Source organism: Tinamus guttatus, unplaced genomic scaffold, assembly GCF_059628265.1.
Source record: "Tinamus guttatus ecotype Peru unplaced genomic scaffold, ASM5962826v1 Tinamus_guttatus_pri_ptg000492l, whole genome shotgun sequence".
NCBI classification, from domain to species: domain Eukaryota; kingdom Metazoa; phylum Chordata; class Aves; order Tinamiformes; family Tinamidae; genus Tinamus; species Tinamus guttatus.
Window position 1 is genome coordinate 1,803,593 of NW_028289026.1, and position 11,618 is coordinate 1,815,210.

The following is an 11,618-nucleotide window of genomic DNA, read 5'->3' on the forward strand; positions in this document are numbered from 1 at the left end:
TCATTTTGCCAAATTTCATTTTTACAAGTTCTCTTTAAAGCAAAGACAACCTTCCACAACCCATTAATTTCACATGAACTACATTCCAATGGCAGTTTATAGGATGTAACACAACATCCAAATACTTTCCCACATTCGTATTGGATTTTACAAATCTGATTGTTATGAAATTGTTCTTTGCAATATTAAAAGGCAATTTTACCAACTTTTAAGATGTCAGGAGTGTGCACCAATAAACATAAATACTTTTCCAATAAATGTTATTCACATAAACATGAAACAACCTTCTAAAATTATGACCAGTGTAGTCTCAGTTGGGAATAATTATTTATGAGCTTGTCAAGGTATACAGTATTCAAAACGTCATCATCGCTATAAAATCTGAAATTTTAAGAACATTCACTGATAGGCAAATGACTAAACATTCCCATTTTGCTGTTGGAAACCTATATTCAGCTATTATAGTAAAGGATTTAATGCCAGTCTTTGGTTTATGTATAGACAAAATTCAAGGAGTAGCTCTCCTTCTGGAGTGACTACATATACCAAGAGAAAAGAAAAGAAGGAAAGGAGTAGGAAACAGGCTACACTTAATATTTTTTCTTCAAAGAAGTCAATTCCCCTGCACTCTACTTAGCTGAGCAGAAAACAGGGCTCCTTCAAAACACTTAGCTGCTTTAACTTGAGAACACTGCATACAGTTGATTAATGACTTTTTCTCCCCCGAAGACAAGAGGAGCAAAACTGTTATATCCTTCAGGATTGCCAGTTCTTAAAGCAAGACTTCTTAAGAGATGGGTCTTCTCGAGTTATAAACTTTGACACCATTCAGCATGGAGGAACGGGCATACTTGGTCAGAAGTGCACCAACGGTCTGCTTCTCTGCACATAAGTCTCTGTATAAGGAATAAAGCAGGTTACATTGGTGTTAAAGACATTCTTCTACACATTGATTCAGTAAAATAATTGTAAACACAGCAGCCAGCTAACTGGGGTCTTGTAAGAAAAAAAAAAAAAGTAACTGCCATAAAATGCTCTAAATTACCTAAAATTGACATTTTGGCTTGATTTGGTATGTTTTAGCAGCAGACAAAACCATACTATTTATTTCAGAAACAAGTGAGAGTTTTTGTTTGGTTGTTTTTTTACTCTTTAAAGGGTTTGCAATTGAGTAAAACGGTCAGGTTTGCAAATATTTAATTACATTACATTAAATTCTGAAACTCTCCTCATGGATTGATGTAGTTATTTCTGCGTTCTCATCTATGTATCCTGGCTGGACATTCCAGATAGCATTGTAATATAAATGTTAACCACCAAAAAGAACGAAGGATCCAGCAAGGGAAGCACTATTGCTCTACATTGCTCTCGATTTATAAATACGGAGACAAACTAGAAATTAGAACTTTATCCTTTGAGCTAGTATAGTTACATTTCTACCTCAAAGGAGAGAGTTGATACTCTGTTTCAGTTTGGTGGGACATACTTTTCACCAAAGGTCAAATACAACTTGATTTTTTTTTTGGAGGTGAGTGGGGTGCTAAAAATATCCATATAGAATTTGTAGTAATCTAAGACAAAAGTGTAGTATTTAAGAATCATAGCTGATAAAAAAAATCAGACAGGCAAAAAAGGCAGAATGTGAACACTAAATATATAATAGTTCTTTACATTTCACTGTCTTATTTATTTTTTAAAATAGTCTTTATTCAACTACATCCTTACTGTATATAGGGAGTAATATCCTCTTCTGTCCATTTTTCTCGTATGCTAAACAAGCTGTTGAACCTTTCCTGATTATCCTCAGGTAAGTCTTCTACTTTCAGCAGACAGATGGTCTCTGGTCTGGAGTTTCTGTCCACAAGAGCCAGACCCTATTAGACCAGAATCAGAGAAACTGTTTAACAATTAGTAATAACAACAACAAAAAAACCCACTAAAGACAATTAAACTTTCTTTTAGCAGTAATCCATACAAAATGCCTTCCAAAGCCTTCTGTAATTGCAATAGCAGAGGCAACAAAGGGAAAAAAGAACGTGCTGTTATGTATGCAGCATTTGTCATTCCCTGGATGACAAGAAGGAAGGGGAACTCATTAAGTTATGACAAGGCTGTCTCCTTTCAGGAACAGAATTTCTGCAATATTTGCAACACTACTGTTTGTCTTTACAATCTGTTACCCTGTAGTTTCAGCTTCTGTGTTTTATTTACAAGTATTAACTCTACAATTGCTTCTTCCTTCAAAAAATGAGATGTATCAGACTCTTAGAGAAACCTGAACTGTCATAATTTCACACTATGTATGACTATAAAGAAGCCATAAAAAGTGCTTTAGCTCAGAAGCTGACACAAAACCACTACCATTGACCTCTCATGTCTCCATAGCACACAGGTTAGTTAACAGTTTAGCTGCAAAAGAACCCATATTTCTTTATGTTTTTTACCTTGAGCTGCTCAAGCCTTGTAGTCAGCCCTTCTGGGACACTTTGTTGCCAGACTTCTTGAAAATCTGCTAGATTGAATTTAACTGCATTTTGTAAGAGCATTCGTGCTGTAGTTCGGCATATTTTATCTTCATTCATTTCAAAGTAAACTTCCGCTGATAAGAAACAAAAAAAAAGTGTTTTGGGTTCTTGTTTTTTTGGCTAATAAAATAAAAGAATACTCTCATATCTCCACTCTATAATCTACAGACCAAGTAATCCATTTCTCCTCTTCCCAGAGAAGTAACATGGCTTGGCTAAATGACAGGATATTCTCTATTCTGAAGGACAAATAATTCAGCACTGCTCTGGCCACAGAGCATACTAATGTGCGTGGATTGTTCCCCCACCCCAAGATAAAATATCTTCTTTTCCTCAGTGTATTGCTATTTCTTATTTAGCTTTCATTCACATTTCTGAATGGCTGGTATTAACGGGGTTGGATCTCTGCAACTGCCCAATTCAACAAAAGCTTCACTTCCCCAGTTACAATTATTAATATGGGATGATGAAAGCAATAAGGAGAATTTTTCGTTCTCAGTGACTTGGTTAAAATTCTCTGAACAAGCACAGGCATAAAAACCACTTTCCACCTTTCAGTCCTGCAGACTGCAATTTGAACTTGTTCCCTGCACAACCCGTCTAGGGATACTAAAAAAATATAATCTGATAATTTGTGTTCCTAGAAATGCTCTCCTATGGCATTTAAGGTTGAGTCCAACTCCTGATTCAGCCAAGGGTGAGATGAAAGGAGCTACAGGAAAGAATTCAGATGTAGATTAGATGCCACCCATGGCAGACGTGCGTCCTTTTGGACCAGCCCGCAGAGAATACTTGGCTTATCTCAAATGGCATTAGATCCCTGGCTTCAAGCAAATGAATAGAGCCCTGGATTTCCACTGTCTGAAAGTTTAGCTGCCTGAGCTCATGCACAAGAAAACTCCCTTCAGGAGCCTAGACTTCAGCACCTCCTTTTCAGGTGGAATCTTGTCTTTCCAAGCATTTTTTTTCAAACTTGCCATTACAATCTGAAATTCTAGATACACATGGTTTGTCTGCATGTTCCATCAAAGCGCTATAAAATTTTGCAGGACAGACTAGTTTGTATAACCAAATAATTAATTCCATTAAATAAATTACATTCAAATTATACCAGAGATCTGTCTTTAATTAAAAACTATGAAGATATCTTTAGATGTTTTCACTTTAGATACCTTTAGATACCTCTTTAGATCACTTTAGATACCTGTAATCCATATTTTCCCTAGTGTTGTATTCTACAGTTGAATAGTATTCTCCCTAAGAAACTTTCTCTAAAGTTTTTACTGATTTTTATCTCAGTATTATGTCCTTCTTTGTATTGCCATTGCAGTGAATTCATTTGTTTGAGGATCCTAATAAAATCTTCAGTTATTTGTGAACAATGTGCACATTTAAATATGTATGCTTTTCCCAACTTACCTCCATCGGTGTATTTCCTTCCATAGCTTAGCAGAATATGTTCTATCATCTCTCTGAAAAAGATCAGAAATTAAAACTACTTGCCACTATCTCTTATATATGACAAAAGACATTATGGTTTAATAATTGTATGTGAAAATATTCTCAACTGTTTCTTGCCCAATGTTTCATAGCACATTACCAAAAGAAGATAAAGGAATAGGTATTACAGATATTTATTTATATATATATATATATACACACACACACATATATGTGTGTATATATATATGTGTGTGTATATCATATCATATGTGTATATCATATCATATATATATATATATATACACACACACACACACACACACCTCCAAGAAGACCTTGCATCAATCAATAAAACTAGCTGGATACCTGAAGGTTTAGAAGTAATTCTTGCCTCCAAAGACACACAACAGTTATGTTTTCCTGGGTGGATATACCAGAGGACTACTAATGCACTTGCATGTTTTAGAGACAGAGAAAATTTAATAACATGACAGGAATTGGAATCTAGAGTTTAATAGGGTTGAATATATTTCTAATAAACATAAGTGTTGATAATGACTAGAGACACTTCTAAGTAATAAAAAAAGAAGAAAAATTTTGCTTACGTGGGCTCTAAAGGTCCAAGTTCTTGAAGACAGATGTTTAAAGGGACCTTACTGAAAGACCAAGACTCTGAGTCTATTAGCTGAGTCACATGATTCAAGAGTTTTACCTCATAGTCAAAGTTTAGAATTCTCCAATATCCTGCCAAATAGAAAAGCACGTAACAGTCTCAGAACGGAAGCACTAGCACCTTAAATCTATTCCCATGAAGGTACATAACAGAATTCTGAAACTTAGGTCCCACCTTTCCAAAGTTCAGAGACAGTATTCTGACTTCTTCAGGATTAAGAGTAAGAGAAAGAAGAGATTAGCAAGCATAAAGAAGAAAAAAATAGCATCAACTCTTAATTATTCATAGTTGTTTATGTAGACTGACTGCCACAAATAGTTCTAAACCTATCATAAAATAAACTGAGAAAAACTATTAATTTGAGCACAGAACTGCATGAACCAAACTGAACTGATTTCCAGACCAGCTGTGATAGGGAGTTTAACTACTTCCTTGCAGTGCAAAGCCCACCCAAACAAGTGAAACCTGCTCACTGATACCCAGCAATGCAGAACCACATCTTGTATCCCAGCCATGTGCTCCTGGAAGCAGCAGAACTGGGAAGACACCGGCTCTGAAGAGGGTTAGTTCAGGTCCTGCCACCATAAAAATACAGATCTGACAAAGCAGGAATTGAGGGAAACTGACCCATCCAGAGTCACCCTGCTGTCTCTGAACAGTGATCTCAACAACCTGCTTAGTCCAGTTTATTTTTTATTTTTTAAAGCACCACTACCTTAGAAGTGTAGTGAGTGCTCTATTAGCTATGCCCATAACTGGCAGGATGGTGTCAGGCAATTTTAAGTGACCAGGAAAGTCTCTCTGCAAGAATGTCTCCCATTAAGCAATGGGAGCCACCCACCACAACCAGCAAAAAGGTTCAGCTGGGATACTCTGTCGCCAGCATTCCTAGAAGTACTCCCAGAAGAGCCAGACGAGTCAAGGCCTGCACAGTGGCTTTTGGTTTAATTTTTTCTTTGTTTAGTTGCTTTTTTTTTTTTTTTAAATCAGCTTCATAGCAAATAAAGGTATAGGAAATACAGAAACAGATTTTAGGACACTGCACCATAGCTAAGGCCTAATTTACACCTGGCGAAATAAGCATGTAGAATGGCCCTTTGAAAAAGACAACACAGATACCTGTGGAGACAAAAACATAGGCAATAATATTCTGTAGAAACAAATACCTTCAATTTGGCAGGCATCTAAAACCTGCAACTGGTGCATTATTTCTTCTTCACTTGCTTGAACCACATTTAATAAATCTTCTGTTGTATACTGCAATGAGGATAAAAAAAAAAAAAGAAAGAAAAAATGGAGAGAGAGAAGAAAGGAGGGAGGGAGAGAAGAAACAGGTTATCCTTTCTCCGTGTTACTTTAGCTCCCTTACATTAAAACAAAAGAAATTTCCAGTTTCCTTCTATGGTAAAACAAGAAAAAAGACATTGAACTTACCTGCTACAATCAGTGGAACTACTAAAAATTGCCACCTAGTTTAGAGTAATAGATTATAAATAAATCAACCCACAGATGAACCACAAAACATGACAGTAATGATATTTCAACTGGTTCAGAAAGTGTCTTTACTTCAATTTGCTCATTACCATTTACAAGAAGATGCGCCATTGAGCTGACTTACCTTTGAAGCAGCTGAAGCTTGATCTTTTGCACAGTCTGGCCCCTCATATGGATCTTCCATTAAAAGCTTCCTCAGCTTCTTCAGTTTAGGTCGGCATCTCCTTAATTCCCAGTAGTTATTGGAAAAGCCAGCAATCTACGGTGAGAAAGTGAAGACACACCTGAAACTCTTGTATCTATCATATACATTCAAAGGAGCTTACCAAAAACTACTAGCAAAGAGTTTTAATCTAGTTATTGGGAAGATTTTTTTTTTCCTAAGCAGGCTAACAACTTTAAGAATGAGATAATCACTGTAATATTTCAACATCGAATTTTACCACTGTGAATAAAGAATAAAAATACAGAATTTGTTGATAAAAATACGCTTACAGTGCACATAACAAAGAGGAAGAGACTATCTCTACATTGTGTCTTTGTGCAAATAATGGAATACAGCAATGAGACACAGTCCTGCACAATCCTTGCCAATCGGTTTTTCCTCTTAATACTATAGGCACAACTCCCATAAAATCCTGTCTGTATGATCCCACTTTCATCCCTTTAAATCAACTGTAAGGAAACAACCTGTATGTAGGACAAGCTCTATCCAAATTCTAATATAGAGAAAGCCTACAGTTTTTAATCTACTTATTCCATAGCTTCCTTGGCATAAGATTCTGATAAATACTTAATTCCTGATGAAAGTTCTACATTTTTTCTCCATGTGGAATGAATAGCATTTATGTGTTTTAAGATTTTTCTGACAAGATTTTTTTTCTGAGCAATATAGCAATGAGCAAGACAGTACTCTACATAGCAAACAAATCATATCAATTTATAATTCAAAGTTCACAACTAGATTTAGTCTATATAAGGTAAGTATAATGATAGATGCTTTGGTCCTATAAATATCCTGCCAAGTGGTAGGATAGAACAGCACTGATCAACTGTAAAGACTGGCAGTGCATAGGATCTTTTGCTATCTCCCAGATTTTTCAGTGTCAATACACAACATAAAGTTTTTGAAAGCATTAAGAAAGCTGGTAAACATAACCTCCTCCCCCTCAAATAATTCCAAGTCAAATCACATCTGTATTATTTTGACATGTGTGACTTCAGAGAATTAGTGAGATCACTAAACATACCAAAAGAGAATACAGAATAATACTACTTTTTCATGAATCCACTTTAAATTAGTTTTAATTTTGCTAACTGCTGTCGTTTCATGGAGGAAAGTCATATTGTTTTTGAGTATTATGTCACCTAAGAACAATCAGGATTGTTCCTTAATTATGTCATTATTTGCTCTAATGGACATAATTAGCAGGTAATAAGCTTCTCCTAACTATTTTTAGTACAGTTTTATTAACTACAGTTCAAAAGAACAAAGAATAATGACTTCTTTAAACTCAGAACACTAAAATCATCTACTCCAACAGACCTTTCCAGATATGCTGGTTGAATAACAGTCACTTTTTAATACATTTCTGTACCTATAAAAAAAAAAAAAAATCAGGCAGGACATTGTATAATCTGTTTTTTGGGGGAAAGGACTCATAAGAATGGATTTGCAAACAGCTTGCTTTTAGAACAGCTGCTAACCCAGACAAATTAGGTATTCTTTGAAACCTTTTAATACTTAACACAGGTAATCACTGCCCACTAAAAATAAACCCTGAACCTCTGAGAAACAATAATTTTCATGAATTACTAAACCACCTCTATCAAAACATCCTCACAGGACTGTTAGATACACTGAGACCCACAGGGGACCCAGGTCCTCCTGGAGGGGCAGCTGGACCTATATGACAAGGCATCTAAATGGCACTAGAGTGTGTGTTTAGGCAGCTGAATCCCAGCTAGCATTTCATATGAGCATCTTGGATAAATTACAAGCAATTACAGAGAACAAAAAATCAGAGAATAAAGGCAAATGAACAAAAGCCCAGGCAGGTATACCTGTGCATGAATAATGTCACAAGATTCTTCATCTGCCTTCAGCTGTTCTGGAGTTTTGCAACCAGGAACACAGAGGAGCATATTTGAGGTGTCTGCTATTTTCATTTCATAGGTTTTATCTTTGCTGCACAACACAGCTTGCTCATCCTTTTCACCACGGATCACTAAACTGAAAGAAAAAAAAAAAGCACAAAAATTAAGATGATTAAGATGTACCTCTATTTTGACATGACCACCTATTAAGTTTGTCAGCCAATTTTTAAAACATGTGCTACAGTAAGGAAGTTATAAACTGCAGTTATACTTGGTAACAGTAATCACAGTATACAAAATGTGAAGGTGTCAAGCCAAAATATCTTAATGCGATGTGTGTTTTTCACGTCCTGTTTTTCACCCTGAAAACAAGCCATGCCAAGATTTTCTGCAATTACAGTCTAACTTCTTCACCTACTGATTCACACACACACACAAAAGCCTATAGCATGGAATTAGTGATGCTTCAAGCAGAGATTACTTCACTAATTTAATTCACATTACAGCTAAAGGTCTTCTTTAACAAGGGCTGACAGCAACCCCAGGAGACAAGGAAAAAGCAAGGCGGGCAGTGCCAGTCATGCAGTGCCCTCCGATCCCTCCGAGAAGCAAGCTTATTTCCTTGCAATTAATTCTGGAGAGACAACAAACAAATAAATAAAAATAAAATTCTCTAGAGCAACCCAGGACACCGAAGCAAGGGAAACCCCCCTCCCCAGTTTACAAGGCCGATTACATAGGACCATGAGCGAGAACGACGGCAACAGGGGAGCGGTGGGTTTCTCCCAGGCCTCCATATACTTTTAGAGGGAGCTCGAATGCATCACTTAAAATACTTTTATCACACTAATGCCACCGGCATTGCTCTCAAGAAAGGAGGGCATTTTTTATTCATTTTGTGTATCCTTCGCTGCGGTGTTTGCAGCGAACAAACTTGCAAAGCAAGTTCAGGCCCTCGGTGCCGGCACCGGCGCCCTTAGCCGCCGCCTCCCGCTTCCCGCCGCCGCGGCCGGGGCCGCCCCTGAGGGAGGCGCGAGCTGCAGCTGTTGCGCGCGCCCGCCCGCGCCGCCCGCCCGCCTTGCGCGCTACCTGCGCCCCGCGCGCAGCTCGGCGCAAGAGCGCCGGCTCCAGCTGCAGCAGGCAGCACCCGGCGCCCGCCTGCGGGCCGAAGCGCAGGCACTGCGCGGCCGGCAGCAGCTCCGCCGCGTTCAGCTTGGCCGTCTGCAGCGTGGCCTCCACCTCCTCGCGGCCGCCGCATGGCTGCTCCGCGCCCGCCCGCGCCGCTCCGCCCCCGCGGAGGCGGCCGCGCCGCGGGCGGGCCCGCCGGCACCTTGATGTTCTGGTTGGCGGCGGTGCCGGCTGCGCCGCGTGAGGCGGGCGGGCGCTCTGCCGCGGGTGCTGATGCTCTGAGGGAGCCAGGATGGCGGAAGAGAGCGCCATGGAATCAAAGAATCATCATGGTGGGAAAAGACGTCCAGGATCTCAAGTCCAAGCGTAAACCCCTCACCACCGTGCCTGCTAAACCATGTCCCTAGCTGCCTGCGAGCCCCTGGAGCTGCACTGCTGTTCCCGGGACCGCCTCTGGGGACCTCCTCATGTCTGCCCCGGGGACATTTTTAACCCTATTGAAATATGTAGTTTAAAAACAGCTCCCAGGCACAAGTCCTCACCCAGCTACACTGAGCGTAGGAGCACTTGGCCTGGTGCCGTTGTGTGCCTCAGCTGTGCCTCTCCTCTCGCAGAGCCTCCCGGTGCTCCGCGTGAGCGCGTTTATAAACCCAACACTCAGGCCAACGAGGTCCACGCTCGAGGTCCACGCTCATGCGGAGCCAGGATGGGATTCTCAGGAAGGAGGGGATCATAGCAGCCGCGCTTGTCCTGCCCAGGCATATTTATAGCAGCATCGCACAGTGGGATAGGGTGGTCTGGGACCCAGGCTGGCAGATCAGGATCCTTGTCACGCGTGGCCAAGGGAAGCATCTCCTGCCTTTGCAGGTGCTTTGCTCCAGTGGTGTTGATGAGGCGATCGGCCCGGGAGAAGACTTTCGCCGGAGTAATGAGCAGGTTACCTCTGTCAAAGGCTCTTGCTTATTCACAGTATTAATTCTCTGTTTTAACTCATACTTTATATTTGTACAATATCCCAATGAACTTACATGCCTGTTTCTGCTCCTTTTCAGTCTGTGGAATAAAAGAAAAGCGATTCTGACAGAACTAAGCAACAGGATTCAAGACAAATTTATAGAATCAGTACTCAGAACGTCTTGACACTGAACCAAACATTTAGTTTATCTGACTGGTATTATTTAGCCTAATAATTCTGTCCTTACATGATTTTTATTTTTAACTTATTTCCCAAGGAACTGAAACGTTTATGATTGTGCTGCCTGTTATGTGTTCTCTGACTTTGCTCACTAATCACTCTTGAAGCTGTTGTCCGAGTTCAGACAAATCTGACAGGTGAAGTTCCTACAAATTTTGTGGAAATCAGTGGCTGTACAATATAATAGATCTGCTGTTTAGGGGAAAGCAGTTACAAAACAGGTCTGATCCATCCTGAGAGCTGGCTGGCCAATCAGCAAAATAGTAGACAAAGATCCATACAAAAAAAACATGGCTCCATTAGTTTCATTGCCCAGGAAAAAAAAAAATTGTTTCTTTGGGTTTTTTTTTTTTGTTGTTGTTGTTGTTTTGTTTTGTTTTTCATGGAGAACATCTGAGGTCAGACAGAACTAAGAACTGATTTGTGTTATTTTAATTACAACCACTCAGCGTTTAACTAGGAATTCATAACATTAGCTTCTGAAAAGAAGTATGATTTAATGAATGTGGACAACATAAAAAAAGAAGAGATACTGAACTGTGAATGTTGCTGCAGACAAATATTTATGATGTAATTCATGCTGTGGTTATGGAGTTTGATACAAGCCTGAAATTAATGTGGATTTTTTAAATTTGTTCTGGAGCTGCTTACCTTCCACTGTAGTGTATTAACACTAGAACTGATTTCAGTTTGAGCTGGGCTGGAACTGCTGAGATTCAGAAGCATATACACAGCACCGCAGTACACGCAGGGGTGAACTCCTCCAGTAGTTGGATGGCAGAAAGAGTTGAGGGAGTAACAAATCTATCCTAAATTAATTGATCAACTCAAGTCAGTCCCCCGAGCTACATGGTAAGGGCTGTAAGTAACTGCTGTAAGAGTACAGGTAAAAGGTACCCCTCTTTTCAACAGGTCCCAGTGTAAGTGAGAAGTAGAACTGAAGCTTTGAGTAGCCTGTATCCTCAGCTAGGAAGGGAGGGGGTGAAGATAAGTATCCAGCAAGAAAAACTTTGATGTAGTTTTTCCATTGATTAATGTTAACTGAAGCTGGTTTTAGCAGAAT

General features: G+C 39.4%; 1 protein-coding gene across 1 annotated transcript; it reads right to left on the minus strand.

The window, feature by feature from the left end:
• Positions 1–657: 657 nt before the first annotated feature.
• On the minus strand, positions 658–9,672 carry DSCC1 (DNA replication and sister chromatid cohesion 1). Its single transcript, XM_088533333.1, is given in 10 exon segments — positions 658–896; positions 1,726–1,874; positions 2,445–2,599; positions 3,945–3,997; positions 4,574–4,712; positions 5,808–5,898; positions 6,260–6,394; positions 8,200–8,368; positions 9,322–9,347; positions 9,349–9,672. Coding segments are annotated over 10 exon segments (1,350 nt in total). The 3' UTR covers positions 658–787.
• Positions 9,673–11,618: the final 1,946 nt, after the last annotated feature.